Source organism: Cyanistes caeruleus, chromosome Z (genome assembly GCF_971803275.1).
Source record: "Cyanistes caeruleus chromosome Z, bCyaCae1.hap1.1, whole genome shotgun sequence".
Lineage (NCBI taxonomy): Eukaryota > Metazoa > Chordata > Aves > Passeriformes > Paridae > Cyanistes > Cyanistes caeruleus.
Window position 1 is genome coordinate 81,468,577 of NC_141732.1, and position 16,145 is coordinate 81,484,721.

At 49.7% G+C, this 16,145-nt stretch overlaps 1 protein-coding gene across 9 annotated transcripts in view; it reads left to right on the top strand.

Annotated features, from left to right (window-relative positions):
• The window catches only part of WDR7 (WD repeat domain 7), a 35,529-nt gene that overhangs the window by 7,749 nt on the left and 11,635 nt on the right, over window positions 1–16,145 (top strand). For 6 of the 9 annotated variants that reach the window (XM_086869172.1, XM_086869173.1, XM_086869171.1 and 3 more), the window contains 15 exons: window positions 99–175; window positions 784–903; window positions 1,844–1,989; window positions 2,334–2,436; window positions 2,512–2,656; window positions 4,171–4,413; window positions 5,285–5,505; window positions 6,738–6,933; window positions 7,926–8,140; window positions 9,100–9,830; window positions 10,514–10,596; window positions 13,205–13,276; window positions 14,684–14,802; window positions 15,471–15,594; window positions 16,026–16,139. In XM_086869172.1, the coding sequence (XP_086725298.1) occupies window positions 99–175; window positions 784–903; window positions 1,844–1,989; window positions 2,334–2,436; window positions 2,512–2,656; window positions 4,171–4,413; window positions 5,285–5,505; window positions 6,738–6,933; window positions 7,926–8,140; window positions 9,100–9,830; window positions 10,514–10,596; window positions 13,205–13,276; window positions 14,684–14,802; window positions 15,471–15,594; window positions 16,026–16,139 (2,709 nt within the window). The remainder of the gene's footprint in view (window positions 1–98; window positions 176–783; window positions 904–1,843; window positions 1,990–2,333; window positions 2,437–2,511; window positions 2,657–4,170; window positions 4,414–5,284; window positions 5,506–6,737; window positions 6,934–7,925; window positions 8,141–9,099; window positions 9,831–10,513; window positions 10,597–13,204; window positions 13,277–14,683; window positions 14,803–15,470; window positions 15,595–16,025; window positions 16,140–16,145) is intronic. The other 3 variants (XM_086869176.1, XM_086869178.1, XM_086869177.1) reach the window with 1 other exon arrangement.

The following is a 16,145-nucleotide window of genomic DNA, read 5'->3' on the forward strand; positions in this document are numbered from 1 at the left end:
ATGGGGAAGCAAACCCTCCGGGAATGCCGGGATCGGGTTTGCATCCCCGCTCAGGTGAGGAGGTCCCTGTGGCTCAGGCTCATTTTTGTGTTTCCCAGAGGACACCGTGGTGGCCGTGTCCGTGACCGGCATCCTCAAGGTGTGGATCGTCACCTCGGAGCTCAGTCGGGCACAGGTAGGCAAAGGCCGCCAGATTGGTGACTCCTCCTGCTGGGATGCAGGATCCTGCTCCTGGTGTTCTGCTGCTGACAGCCTGTGGAAAATCTCTGCATTTCCCTTCACCGATGGGAGTGGCTGCCAGAATTCCTAATCCTTCTCAGAGAGCTGGTTTCTGAATGAAGGGTGGGATTATGGCCCATTTGTCCAAATCACAAACCAGATTTGTCATTTTATTTGTGCCACCTAACCATTTGGGTTCATGTTTTGCTGAGCAGACATGAATGTTTTAGGAATATTCACGTTATCCTGTTATTTGGCATCTCCTGGGTACTAATGAATAAAAGGAGAATGTCTTAGAGGAGATGAGGTAAATCAGCTCCTCACAGAAACCTCTTGTAAGAGATGTTTATCATCTGAGGGGAAATCTCCTGCTGGTTGGGGATCTGCTTCACTGCAGCAGTGATCAGCAGCACTGATCCTGGAGGCTCCAGGGACACCAGCTGCTCCTGCAGATCCTCCTGGGATGAGGCACGGGCCCCCCGCCACCGCAGGGCTCGGGCTCTGCGTGTGGCACCTCGCTGGGAGCGGGCAGGGCAGGCTGAGCGCCGTTTCTCTTTGTTTCAGGACACCAGCCCGGTGTTCGAGGAGGAATCCAAACCCATCTACTGCGAGAACTGCCAGAGCATTTCCTTCTGCTCCTTCACGCAGCGCTCGCTCCTGGTCGTGTGCTCCAAGTACTGGAGGGTAAGGCAGAGCCCCTGGCTCCTTTTCCCTCGGGAATCAGAGTTAAACCACACGGAAACATTGGGCTGTGAGTGCTCCCAGTCTCCTCTTGCTGTGTGTTTAAATATTTCTGGATGTTTCAGAGCCCCTGGCTCCTTCCCCCTCGGTTAAACCACACAGAAACATTGGGCTGTGAGTGCTCCCAGTCTCTCCTGTGTGCCTCTGCTGTGTGTTTCAATATTTCTGGATATTTCAGAGCCCCTGGCTCCTTTTCCCTCGGGAATCAGAGTTAAACCACACAGAAACATTGGGCTGTGAGTGCTCCCAGTCTCCTCTTGCTGTGTGTTTAAATATTTCTGGATGTTTCAGAGCCCCTGACTCCTTCCCCCTCGGTTAAACCACACAGAAACATTGGGCTGTGAGTGCTCCCAGTCTCCTCTGCTGTGTGTTTAAATATTTCTGGATGTTTCAGAGCCCCTGGCTCCTTTTCCCTCGGGAATCAGAGTTAAACCACATGGAAACATTGGGCTGTGAGTGCTCCCAGTCTCCTCTGCTGTGTGTTTAAATATTTCTGGATGTTTCAGAGCCCCTGACTCCTTTTCCCTCAGGAATCACAGTTAAACCACATGGAAACATTGGGCTGTGAGTGCTCCCAGTCTCCTCTTGCTGTGTGTTTCAATATTTCTGGATGTTTCAGAGCCCCTGGCTCCTTTTCCCTTGGGAATCACAGTTAAACTCTCTGGTGTGCCTCTTGCTGTGTGTTTAAATATTTCTGGATATTTCACCCAAATCTCTGCCCCTGCTGAGGGATTGGAACAAAATGATCCTTAAGGTCTTTTCCAACCCAAAGCATTCCAGGGTTCTGTGGAACCCAAAATCTGCCTGGGCAGCGTGTGTGTGATGTGAGGCAGATTCCTCATTTGGTAATTGTAATTAATTTGAACACTTTGTTTCCTGGCAGGTTTTTGATGCTGGAGATTATTCCCTGTTGTGCTCGGTGCCCAGTGAAAATGGGCAGACCTGGACTGGTGGGGACTTTGTGGCAGCTGATAAAGTGATTGTGTGGACAGAGGATGGACAGAGTTTCATCTATAAATTACCAGCCAGGTACTCAACAAAAAAACACCCCATTTATTTAAGTTTTGATTCGTTGGAATTGAACTGAATTAATTGGAGAACTACCGAGATGTCGGTCCAGTAAGGGAAGACGTGTAAATACAAAACCATAAAATGAATTCAAAATTTGGCATCAAAGAGGTTGAAAATAACGGGAGTAAAACCAGTAAAAGTTTCTGACCTCTTCCTGGGTGGCCATGGTGTCTTACCTTGAGCATTCCCAGATAAACCATGGGAATTCCTTCCTCTCCCTGACGTGATCAGAGCACGGGGGTGACAACAACACCTCGAAATTCCAGGAGGATTTTGACTCCTTTCTCTGTTGTTCCACGCAGCTGCCTGCCAGCCAGCGATTCCTTCCGCAGGGATGTGGGGAAGGCCGTGGAGAGCCCCATCCCACCTTTGTTGTACAGCGTGTTGGACAGAGCGCAGAAGCAGGTTGGGCTCTCCCCCTGAGATTTCCCCGTGTGGCGTTCGGAGCCGGGCTCTGAGGCTGTCCTGTTCTCCCCACAGCTCCTGATCTGTCCTCCTGTGACTCGCTTCTTCCGTGGCCACACGCAGCTTGAATCCAGGCTCTTAATCCAGGGGGATTCCTCGGGGAGACTCTGCATCTGGAGCGTGCCCGACACCCCTGAGCAGCAGCAGGAGGGTGCAAAAGGTACCCCACCATTGCTTTTGCTGTTTAAACCCCGCTGCTTCTCCCCCAGCCTGGATTCTCTCCCCCTTGGAAAAGTCCTCATCAGCGTTGTTCTGGCAGGGATTCGTTTCCACTGCAGGACCCAGAGTTCAGCTGCTCCAAGGGAGGAATAGGATGGGTATTAAGGAAAAGTTTTTTACAGAAAGCTGTGGAACGTTCTGGTGCAGTCACCATCCCATGGGATGTGAGGGTTGGCTCCATGATCCCAGAGATCTCCAACCTGCTGATCCTGGGATCCCACAGCAGCTCGGGAGACACCTCAAACACCCCAAATACCCCGTTCCAACTCCCAACACTCTTGTTTGAGGGGGTTTTTTGGTGGTTTTTGGTTTCCTCAGAGCTGAGCCCTTGGGATACTCCCTCACAGGGAGTTTCTCTCATCTCAGTCCTGTTTTAGGAAGGATACTCCTTCATTCCTTGTGTTTATTCATAAAGACTCAGCAAAACTTCCCCAGACTTTTTGTTCAAGTTCAACCCACTACAGCCTGCCTCACTTCAGCTCAAAAGGCACAAAATGGTCTCAAATTGCTCAGTTCTTTTGTCTTTATACTTGTTTTTACCTAATTAACAATAGGTAATTTTTTATCTTTATCCTTATTTTTACCTAATTAACAATAGGTAATCTTATATCTTTATACTTATTTTTACCTAATTAAGAATAGTTAATTTTTTTACCTTTATACTTATTTTTACCTAATTAACAATAGTTAATTTTTTACCTTTATACTTATTTTTACCTAATTAGGAATAGTTAATTTTTTTATCTTTATACTATTTTTTACCTAATTAGCAACACACATGTAAATAGTTTTTCTTCATGACCCAATGACCTGTGTGCTGCACTGATTTATTCTCTATCCAATCACCTGCTGCTTCCTAAAAACCTCCAGGAGGGGATGAAGAGACAACACCTTAAATCTCTTCTCTTCCTCTTCCCCTTCTTCCCTTCCCCTTCTTCCCTTCCCCTTCTTCTCTTCCCCTTCTTCTCTTCCCCTTCTTCTCTTCCCCTTCTTCTCTTCCCCTTCTTCTCTTCCCCTTCTTCTCTTCCCCTTCTTCTCTTCCCCTTCTTCTCTTCCCCTTCTTCTCTTCCCCTTCTTCTCTTCCCCTTCTTCTCTTCCCCTTCTTCTCTTCCCCTTCTTCTCTTCCCCTTCTTCTCTTCCCCTTCTTCTCTTCCCCTTCTTCTCTTCCCCTTCTTCTCTTCCCTTCCTGTCCCCTTCCTGTCCCCTTCCTGTCCCCTTCCTGTCCCCTTCCCCTTCCCCTTCCCCTCTTTAAATCTGAATTTTTTCACCCAGAAATCTTGAATTTCCACATTTTGAACTTTTCCAGCCAACTTTAACAGCTGTTTCCACGTAACACCACCAAAACCATCCCGTCAATGTCACGTTGTGTGAGATTGGGTGTTGTCCCTGATCCCAGGGACGCCGTTGGACTCCTCGCGTTGTCCCCCTGCTGCCATTCCCTCTCTTGTCCCTCAGGGCTGCTGGCAGCCACCTCGGTGTCCCTGCAGGAAGCGTTTGACCGGCTTTGCCCCCGTCCCGCGGGGATCATCGACCAGCTGAGCGCGGTTCCTCACGAGCCCCTGCGCGTCACCGCCAGCGTCTACATGCCGGCGCACGGGCGGCTGGCGTGCGGCCGCGAGGACGGCAGCATCGTCATCGTGCCCGCCACGCAGACCGCCATCGTGCAGCTGCTGCAGGGGGAGCACACCCTGCGCAGAGGTGGGTCACAACCTCGGCTGCTCCTCCGGGGAAGCTGCAGGGTTCTGGGGAGCAGCCTGGAACGGGCTCCCCATGCTGAAACCGTTTATGCAGCATGGGGACAACCCAGATCCAGAACAGAGAGACCCAAACAGGCACAGCAGGGGTTTTTGAGGGACAGAACCCCTGAGGGTTTCCAAGGCCTTAAAATCTTAGAAAATTGGGGGACTTAGAAGGAAAGTTAGGTTTGGAAAGCCCTGGGAAAAGCAGGCCCTGGGAAATGTTAGGCCTTGTGCTTGCTGAAGACCAGGTCAAACTGCACCTGTGTGGTCAGTACATGGTCAGTATATGATAAATGTGTGATCAGTATATGATAAATGATACAATTGTTAGATGTGAGTAGATAGAATTATTGTTTAGAGAACATGAGGAACAATGTTAGGGGGGATCACGAGAAATCCATGCCTGGGTAAAAACAATGCTTACAATAGAACAGTGTAAGTTTAATAATTAATATGGAAGTTGTATAACGATAGAGTATAAAACATGTTCAACTCAAACCCAAATCGGGTCAGATTTGGGTCTGTGTACCCCTGACACCCAGAGCTCTTTAAATAAAGCACCTGCATATAACCATTGGTGGTTATGTGTGATCCTGAACACTGACACTCTGAGGGTGGAGTTCAGGCTCAGGGAGCACCAGCAACACACCAAGGGAGAACCCCAGGGACACAACCCCAGTCAGAGCCCCACCCTTCACAAGGGGTTTGGGGTGGAACAGTGTTAATTCTGTCTCCCTTGCTGCCACAGAGGTGTGTGGGGAGAGCCCGTCCAGCCCAGCCAGCACGTCCTGCTTCTGCTGAATTCCCATTTCTGCTCTCTTTTCGGGCAGGCTGGCCCCCTCACAGGACGCTGCGAGGCCACCGGAACAAGGTCACCTGTTTGCTGTACCCTCACCAGGTGTCCTCCCGCTACGACCAGAGGTTCCTGATCTCGGGCGGCGTGGATTTCTCCGTCATCGTCTGGGATATCTTCTCCGGAGAGATGAAACACATCTTCTGTGTGCACGGAGGGGAAATCACCCAGCTGCTGGTCCCACCAGAAAACTGCAGCGTGAGTTCTCCGGGATAACGTTTCCTGCACCAGGGGAGGTGTTGGGGAGCTGCCAACCCTCCCAGCTCCTGCAACAGCTGCACAAAAACACCTGGATTATCCTGCTAGTCGTGCTTTCCACCATCGTGTTTTATTTATAGAAAGGATTGAAAATAGGGGCTTCATTAAACCCCTTAAAAATAATCTTTAGGGACAATTTCACCTCTTGAAACTTAGCTGAAGAAATAGAATTTAACAAGCAAAGTTGATTGTTTTGCTAAGCAAAGCCTGCAGTTTTCAAGGTTTAACACCCATTTTCAGTGAGGTTGTGAAAAACGAGGTTCACGTGATTTTTAGAGAATTTAAAAGTTTAATTAAAAAACAATGAGGAGAAAAAAATAAAGTATACAGATAGGGCTGGGTGTCTCTGCATTCACCTCACTGACAAAGGATTGTCCCTTAAAAACAGAACCCTACTACATATCCATAAATTCTTATATATATATATCCATAAATTCTTATATATATATCCATAAATTCTTGTATATATATCCATAAATTCTTATTCCTAGCCATAAATTCACTTACATATTCATAAATTCTCATACATATTCATAAATTCTCATTCATGCATTCTCCTTAGGATTTTTGGTGTTCTTGTCTTTAGTTTTCTCTTGCCCCCTTCCCAATAGATCAATGCTCTTGGTTCCATCATGATTTACATTCCCTGATACCAGAAATGCAATAAATTCCTCCCCCCCCAGAGTTCTGGGCACTGCTGGCTTCATCTGGATAAGAGAGTTTACAAAAGAAAAAAAGTCTCCAGCTATTTTTAATTTTATTATTATATCTTTTTCAATCTTTGGGTTACACAAACAAAAGCAGGTTTTGTTTTAATGCTGTGTCATAGCTTAACACACATTTATTATACCACTATTCCTAAGTTTTATTAATAACAGAAATAAAGAATATATTATTACAGCTAAATTTTCTGATCTTATATACATAATATTCATTCTAATAAAGAAGACTATATTATTACAGCTAAATTTTCTGATTTTATACATATAATATTCATTTTAATACTTGTGAAAAGCCAATAATACGATGAGCATTTCTAACAAGGTGCAAAGGGAATTCTGTTGCCGGCCAGCTCAGTGAGTTTGCCCATTGATGCCTTGGCCCAGAGGGGAATTAATTGAATCCCAATTGAACAATCCCAGGTTCCAATGAAGTTTGTCCTCGTTTTGCAGGCGAGGGTGCAGCACTGCGTGTGCTCGGTGGCCAGCGATCACTCGGTGGGGCTGCTGAGCCTGAGGGAGAAGAAATGCATCATGCTGGCCTCGCGCCACCTCTTCCCCATCCAGGTGATCAAGTGGAGGCCGTCCGACGATTACCTGGTGGTGGGGTGTTCCGACGGCTCCGTCTACGTCTGGCAGATGGACACGGGTGAGTCCGGCCGCTCCGGGGGTGGCAACGGCGCGGGGCTGCGGCTGGGCTGGGGCACAGCTGGTTCTGGAACCTTCCTGCCTGGGGCTGGCAGCTCTGGCTCTTCAGTGTGGGAGCACACTGAGGGGAAATCACAGAGGTTCAGGTGTAACTCCATCCTTTTCCACATTCCTGCCTGGAGCTGGGAGCTCTGGCTGTTCAGTGTGGGAGCACACTGAGGGGAAATCACAGAGGTTCAGGTGTAGCTCCATCCTTTTCCACATTCCTGCCTGGGGCTGGCAGCTCTGGCTGTTCAGTGTGGGAGCACACTGAGGGGAAATCACAGAAGTCCAGGTGTAACTCCATCCTTTTCCACATTCCTGCCTGGAGCTGAGAGCTCTGGGTGTTTGGTGCAGGATCACACTGAGGGAAATTCCATCCTTTTCACATTCCTGCCTGGAGCTGGGAGCTCTGGGTGTTCCTTTTCCACATTTGTATGTGAAGCTGGCAGCTCTGGCTGTTCAGTGTGGGAGCACACTGAGGGGAAATCACAGAGGTTCAGGTGTAACTCCATCCTTTTCCACATTTCTACCTGGAACTCCTCACTCCAGGTGTTCAGGAGAGAACCATCCTGAGGGAAATTCAGAGGTTCAGGTGTAGCTCCATCCTTTTCCACATTCCTGCCTGGAGCTGGCAGCTCTGGCTGTTCAGTGTGGGAGCACACTGAGGGGAAATCCATCCTTTTCCACATTCCTGCCTGGAGCTCCTCACTCCAGGTGTTGAGCACAGGATCACCCTGAGGGAAGTTCCCAGAGGTTCAGGTGTAGCTCCATCCTTTTCCACATTTCTACCTGGAACTCCTCACTCCAGGTGTTCAGGAGAGAGCCACCCTGATGGAAGTTCCCAGAGGTTCAGGTGTAGCTCCATCCTTTGGGAACCCCTCCTCACCCCGTTAATGCTCGTTCCGGTTCCCGGTGTGTTCTGAGCCGTTCCCATCCCTCCCGCGGCCGCAGGGGCTCTAGATCGCTGCGTGATGGGAATCACAGCCGTGGAGATCCTGAGCGCCTGTGACGAGGCCGTGCCCGCCGCGCTGGACGCGCTCAGTCACCCCGCCGTCAACCTGAAGCAGGCCATGACGCGCCGCAGCCTGGCCGCCCTCAAGAACGTGGCCCACCAGAAGCTGCAGACCCTGGCCACCAACCTGCTGGCCTCGGAGGCCTCCGACAAGGTGGGTGACGGTGCTGGGCTCAGGGTGTTGTGTGTCACTGTCACAGCTCCAGCAGCACGGCTGTGCTCAGGGTGTTGTGTGTCACTGTCACAGCTCCAGCAGCACGGCTGTGCTCAGGGATCCTGTGTGTCACTGTCACAGCTCCAGCAGCACGGCTGTGCTCAGGGATCCTGTGTGTCACTGTCACAGCTCCAGCAGCACGGCTGTGCTCAGGGTGTTGTGTGTCACTGTCACAGCTCCAGCAGCACGGCTGTGCTCAGGGATCCTGTGTGTCACTGTCACAGCTCCAGCAGCACAGCTGTGCTCAGGGTGTTGTGTGTCACTGTCACAGCTCCAGCAGCACGGCTGTGCTCAGGGATCCTGTGTGTCACTGTCACAGCTCCAGCAGCACGGCTGTGCTCAGGGATCCTGTGTGTCACTGTCACAGCTCCAGCAGCACGGCTGTGCTCAGGGATCCTGTGTGTCACTGTCACAGCTCCAGCAGCACGGCTGTGCTCAGGGATCCTGTGTGTCACTGTCACAGCTCCAGCAGCACAGCTGTGCTCAGGGTGTTGTGTGTCACTGTCACAGCTCCAGCAGCACGGCTGTGCTCAGGGATCCTGTGTGTCACTGTCACAGCTCCAGCAGCACGGCTGTGCTCAGGGATCCTGTGTGTCACTGTCACAGCTCCAGCAGCACGGCTGTGCTCAGGGTGTTGTGCCCATCCTGGGGAATTGGGAATGTTGTGTTTGTCGCTGTTCCCTGGGTGTTTCCTGTCCTGGTGAAGGGGTCAGGGAGAACAACGCTCCCAGAGCAGGTTTTTCCTTTGGAACACGGCTCCAGTCTGGGATCAGAAGGAGATGTGAGCTCGTGGCTCACCCACAGAGCTCAGTTTCCTGTGAACACCTGTAAATTGAGTTTCTGTGTTTCATGGGCACAGCTTCCCCGATTGAAATTCCAATCCACTCTCTGTTTTCCAGGGGAATTTACCCAAATACTCCCACAACTCCCTGATGGTTCAGGCCATCAAGACAAACCTGACAGACCCCGACATCCACGTGCTGTTTTTCGACGTGGAGGCTCTGATTATCCAGCTGCTGACGGAGGAGGCGTCGCGGCCCAGCGCCGCGCTGCTCGCCCCCGAGAGCCTGCAGAAATCCTCGGGCGGCTCCGACAAGGGCGGCTCCTTCCTCGCCGGCAAGAGAGCGGCCGTGCTCTTCCAGCAGGTGAAGGAAACCATCAAGGAGAACATCAAGGAGCACCTCCTGGACGATGAGGACGAGGATGAAGAGGCCACGAGGCAGAGGAGAGAGGACGGCGATCCGGAATATCGCTCCAGCAAATCCAAGCCGCTGACTTTGCTGGAGTATAACCTGACCATGGACACGGCCAAGCTCTTCATGTCCTGCCTGCACGCCTGGGGCCTCAACTCCGTGCTGGACGAGCTGTGCCTGGATCGCCTGGGCATGCTGAAGCCGCACTGCTCCGTGTCCTTCGGCCTCCTGTCGCGGGGAGGCCACATGTCCCTGATGCTGCCCGGCTACAACCGGCCCGCGGGCGGGGTGACGGAGGGCTTGGGAAGGGGCACGTACGGAGTGTCGCGGGCCGTCACCACGCAGCACCTGCTGTCCGTCATCTCGCTGGCCAACACGCTGATGAGCATGACCAACGCCACCTTCATCGGGGAGCACATGAAGAAAGGCCCTGCCAGGTACCCAGCGGGCTCCGTGTGCTGCTCTGGCCTTGGGCTCCCTGAGCCGGGGTGCTGGGCTCCCTGAGCTGCTCTGGCCTTGGGTTCCATGAGCCGGGGTGCTGGGGTCCCTGAGCTGCTCTGGCCTTGGGTTCCATGAGCCGGGGTGCTGGGGTCCCTGAGCTGCTCTGGCCTTGGGTTCCCTGAGCTGCTCTGGCCTTGGGTTCCATGAGCTGCTCTGGCCTTGGGTTCCCTGAGCTGCTCTGGCCTTGGGTTCCCTGAGCTGCTCTGGCCTTGGGTTCCCTGAGCTGCTCTGGCCTTGGGTTCCATGAGCTGGGGCTCTGGGTTCCCTGAGCTGCTCTGGCCTTGGGTTCCCTGTGCTGCTCTGGCCTTGGGTTCCCTGAGCTGCTCTGGCCTTGGGTTCCCTGAGCTGCTCTGGCCTTGGGTTCCCTGAGCTGCTCTGGCCTTGGGTTCCCTGAGCTGGGGTGCTGGGGCTCCCCAAGCTGCTCCAGCCTCAGGCTCCCCAAGCTGCTCCAGCCCGGGCGCCCCAAGCCACTCTGGCCTCGGGCTCCCTGCACCACTCCGTCCCCAGGCTCCCCTCCCCTCTCCAGCCCCGGGCTCTCTGTCCTGCTCCAGCCTCAGGCTCCCCTCGCCGGGGCTCTGGAGCTCACCTCTGTCCCTCCCCTCGGCTGTCTCCTGTTTAGGCCGCCCAGGCCGGGCACCCCCGAGATGGGCAAGGGGAAGCCTCCGACCGCCGGCCACGCTGCGCAAGGACAGATCAAACAAGGTAAGGAAAAACTTCCTTCAGGGCAGATCAAGCAAGGTGACAGGACCCTCCTTCAGGGCAGATCAAACAAGGTGACAGGACCCTCCTTAAGGGCAGATCAAACAAGGTGACAGGACCCTCCTTTGCAGGGCGTGCAGCTGCTGGCCCGGGAGTTATGGGGACATCACTGGGGGTAGGACTTGTTTAGGAACCGGTGACATCCTTCCCTGCCCGGGAGCTCTGGGCTGTCTCAAGTGCCCCCAGACACTGTGGCTTGGAGGAGGGGTGTGAAGCTCTGCAGACTCATCCCAAAGTGTTCCCATGGGAACCATGATCCAGGATCAGGATCACTCCTGGGCTGTTCCCATGGGAACCAGGATCCCAGCTCGGGATGGGGATCAGGATCGGGATCGCTCCTGGGCTGTTCCCATGGGAACCACGATCCCAGATCGGGATGGGGATCACTCCTGGGCTGTTCCTGTGGGAACCACGATCCCAGCTCGGTGCCGGGATCACTCCTGGGCTGTTCCCATGGGAACCACGATCCCAGATCGGGATGGGGATCACTCCTGGGCTGTTCCCATGGGAACCACGATCCCAGCTCGGTGCCAGGATGGGGATCACTCCTGGGCTGTTCCCATGGGAACCACGATCCCAGCTCGGTGCCGGGATCGCTCCCGATGGAGGAGCAGCTCCAGCAGAACCCAACACAAACTCAGCACTGAGAATTTCCTTTCACTCCTCAGCTGTAATTTCTCCTTTCCCAACCCCAACCCGTTTTTGGGTGCTCCTTGTCCCGGCGGGGCGGGAAGGGATTTATTCCAGCTGCTGGATTCGGTTCCAGCCCGAGCTGCTGGGCTCCCCCTGAGCTTTTCTGACATTTCTGGGGTAAAAACTTGCATTTTTTACCTATTGGCAATTTAAAACGAGGTGAAATTCCAGTGGATATCCGGGAGTGACAGTGGGGCAGCTCAGGCTGGTGCAGGTGAATTTCCTGGGGGGCTCAGGTGAATTTCCTGGGACAGCTCAGGCTGGTTAAGGTGAATATTATTTTCAAGTTGAATATTAATTTTAAGCTGAATATTAATTTTGAGTTGAATGTTAATTTTGAATTGAATATTAAATTTGAAGCTGAATATTATTTGGAGTTGAATATTATTTTCAAGCTGAATATTATTTTTAAGCTGAATTTTGAGTTGAATATTAATTTTGAGCTGGATATTAATTTTGTGCTGAATATTAATTTTGAGTTGAATATTATTTTTTGAGCTGAATATTAATTTTGAGTTGAATATTAATTTTTGAGCTGAATATTACTTTGAACATTACTTTGAACATTATTTTCAAACACTTTAACACCATCACAGCTCCTCTTATTTTCCATTCTCCAATTCAATTCCAGCTGCTGCTCTCCTCACTCTGCTCTCTTTTATTTCCTCATCTTTTTGAATATTAATTTTGAGCTGAATATTAATTTTGAGCTGAATATTAATTTTGAGCTGAATATTATTTCAAAGCTGATTAATTTTGAATTGAATATTATTTTTTAAGCTGAATATTAATTTTGAGCTGAATATTAATTTTGACTTGAATATTCTTTTAAAGCTGAATATTATTTTGAGTTGAACATTAATTTTTAAGCTGAATATTATTTTTAAGTTGAATTTTGAGCTGAATATTAATTTAGGGCTGAATATTAATTTTCCTGCTGCTCTCCTGACTTTTCTCTCTTTTATTTCCTTTCTTTCTGAATATTAATTTTGAATATTAATTTTCCTGACTTTTCTCTCTTTTGTTTACTTTCTTTCTGAATATTAATTTTGAATATTAATTTTCCTGACTTTTCTCTCTTTCATTTCCTTTCCTTTCTGAATATTAATTTTGAATATTAATTTTCCTGACTTTTCTCTTTCATTTCCTTTCTGAATATTAATTTTCCTGACTTTTCTCTTTTATTTCCTTTCTGAATATTAATTTTGAATTGAATATTAATTTTTAATTAAATATTAATTTTCCTGACTTTTCTCTCTTTCCTTTCCTTTCTGAATATTAATTTTGAATATTAATTTTCCTGCTGCTCTCCTGACTTTTCTCTCTTTTATTTCCTTTCTTTCTGAATATTAATTTTGAATATTAATTTTCCTGACTTTTCTCTCTTTCATTTCCTTTCCTTTCTGAATATTAATTTTGAATATTAATTTTCCTGACTTTTCTCTTTCATTTCCTTTCTGAATATTAATTTTGAATATTAATTTTCCTGACTTTTCTCTTTTATTTCCTTTCTGAATATTAATTTTGAATTGAATATTAATTTTTAATTAAATATTAATTTTCCTGACTTTTCTCTCTTTCCTTTCCTTTCTGAATATTAATTTTGAATATTAATTTTCCTGCTGCTCTCCTGACTTTTCTCTCTTTTATTTCCTTTCTTTCTGAATATTAATTTTGAATATTAATTTTCCTGACTTTTCTCTCTTTCATTTCCTTTCCTTTCTGAATATTAATTTTGAATATTAATTTTTCTGACTTTTCTCTTTTATTTCCTTTCTGAATATTAATTTTGAATATTAATTTTCCTGCTGCTCTCCTGACTTTTCTCTCCTTGATTTCCTTTCCTTTCCCGCTGAAGCCGCTGCTCCCGGCGCGGATTCCGGCCCCGCCGACAGCTCCGCTTTCCATCCCTGTTTCTTGGTCAACGAAGGTATTCCCTCCTTTCTTCCTCTTCCTCCTCTTCCTCCTCACCTCACCTCTCATCCCGGCTTCGTTTGCACTTTATTCATTTCAAACGCGTTTATTTGCATATTTTAATTCTCAGTTGGTGTGAATTTCGTAAATGTTTGATAGGAAACAGCCACTGAGTAATTCCAGCTGTGCTGCTGGAACAGCTGGATGGGCTGGGGCAGGTGGGCACAGGGGGATGGACCAGGGAGTTTGGGATTTTTGGGGGATTTTTTGGAATTTTTGGGGATTTTGGGGGGATTTTTTGGGGATTTTGGGGGATTTTTTAGGATTTTTGGGGGGATTTTTTGGGGATTTTTGGGGATTTTTTGGGGATTTTTGGGATGGGTGTGAGTTATTCCAGCTGTGCTGCTGGAACAGCTGGATGGGCTGGGGCAGGTGGGCACAGGGGGATGGACCAGGGGGTTTGGGATTATTGGGAATTTTGGGATATTTTGGGGGAATTTTTTTGGAGTTTTTGGTGCTATTTTTGGGGATTTTTTTGATTTTCTGAGGGATTTTTTTTTTTTATTTTTTGGGGGATTTTTTGGGGTTTTTTTAGGATTTTGGGGGGAATTTTTGGGAAGATTTTTTAGGATTTTGGGGGGATTTTGGGGGGGATTTTTTGGGGATTTTTGGGGATTTTTTGGGGATTTTTGGGATGGGTGTGAGTTATTCCAGCTGTGCTGCTGGAACAGCTGGATGGGCTGGGGCAGGTGGGCACAGGGGGATGGACCAGGGGGTTTGGGATTATTGGGAATTTTTTTGGTTTTTGGGGGGATTTTTTTGGATTTTTTGGGGGATTTTTGGGGGGAATTTTTTGGGGGGTTTTGGGGGATTTGGGGGGGATTTTTTGGGATTTTTTTTTTTTTTATTTTTTGGGGGATTTTTTCGGGATTTTTTAGGATCTTGGGGGGATTTTTTAGGATTTTTGGGGGTTTTTGCAGGGATTTTTTGGGGGAACTTTTGGGGGGATTTTTGGGATGGATGTTTGGGATTTTTGGGATTTTAGGGATGGATTTTTGGGATGTTTGGGATTTTTGGGATGAGTTTTCCATGTTTTCCAGGCTGGAGCCAGCTGGCTGCCATGCACTGTGTGATGCTCCCAGAGATCCGGGATTTAGGGGATTTTTGGGATGGATGTTTGGGATTTCAGGGATGGATTTTGGGGATTTTTGGGATGGATTTTTGGGATGTTTGGGATTTTTGGGATGAGTTTTCCATGTTTTCCAGGCTGGAGCCAGCTGGCTGCCATGCACTGTGTGATGCTCCCGGAGATCCGGGATTTGGGGGATTTCTGGGATGGATGTTTGGGATTTCAGGGATGGATTTTGGGGACGTTTGGGATTTCAGGGATGGATTTTTGGGATGAGTTTTCCATGTTTTCCAGGCTGGAGCCAGCTGGCTGCCATGCACTGTGTGATGCTCCCGGAGCTGCTGGGGCTGGAGCGGTTCCGGCCGCCGCTGCTGGAGATGCTGGCCCGGCGCTGGCAGGATCGCTGCCTGGAGGTGAGCTGGGAATTCTCTTCCCAAAGGTTTTATTTGGGAATGTTCCCTCTGGAATGGCAGGATCGCTGCCTGGAGGTGAGCTGGGAATTCTCTTCCCAAAGGTTTTATTTGGGAATGTTCCCTCTGGAATGGCAGGATCGCTGCCTGGAGGTGAGCTGGGAATTCTCTTCCCAAAGGTTTTATTTGGGAATGTTCCCTCTGGAATGGCAGGATCGCTGCCTGGAGGTTTAGTTGAGATGTTTCCCAGGGTTCCCAGTTTGTTTGGGATGTTTCCCAGTGTTCCCAGTTTATTTGGGATGTTTCCCAGTGTTCCCAGTTCATATGGGAATGTTTCCCAGTTTAGTTGGGAATATTTCCCAGTCAGATCCCAGTTTATTGGGATTATTTTCCAGTGGTTCCCAGTTTGTTTGGGATGTTTCCCAGCCATTCCCAGTTTATGTGGGATGTTTCCTAGTGTTCCCAGTTTATTTGGGATGTTTCCCAGTGTTCCCAGTTTATTGGGAATGTTTCCCAACCAGGTCCCAGTTCCCCAGGGATGATTCCCAGTGCTCCCAGTTCCCCAGGGGTGGATCCCAGTGCTCCCAGTTCCCCAGGGGTGGATCCCAGTGCTCCCAGTTCCCCAGGGGTGGATCCCAGTGCTCCCAGTTTACCCAGTTTGCGTTGTGCAGGTGCGGGAGGCGGCGCAGGCGCTGCTGCTGGCCGAGCTGCGCAGGATGGAGCAGGCCGGCCGGAAGGAAACCATCGACACCTGGGCTCCGTACCTGCCCCAGTACATGGACAGCCTCATCTCCCGTAAGGATCCGCCGGGAAACGCCCCGGGAATCGGGAATTCCCGAAAATTCCCACTCTGGCTGTTCCAGCTCACACCAATTCCCACTCTGGCTGTTCCAGGGGACACCAATTCCCACTCTGGCTGTTCCTGCTCACACCAATTCCCACTCTGGCTGTTCCTGCTCACACCAATTCCCACTCTGGCTGTTCCAGCTCACACCAATTCCCACTCTGGCTGTTCCTGCTCACACCAATTCCCACTCTGGCTGTTCCAGGGGACACCAATTCCCACTCTGGCTGTTCCTGCTCACACCAATTCCCACTCTGGCTGTTCCTGCTCACACCAATTCCCACTCTGGCTGTTCCAGGCTCAGCCTGTGCAGTTGAGGCTCGGGGAGCCGGGGTCAGGGAGCCATTCCGGGTGTCTGATCCGTGTTTCTGGTGTTTCCCAGCTGGAGTGACCACGGAATCCCTGCAGGCTCCGTCCGGCAGTGCGGATCCGTCGGGAGCCGAGGCCAAGGCGCAGGAGGAGGAGCCGGAGCTGGCTGACGATGACATGGCAGCAGGTGAGT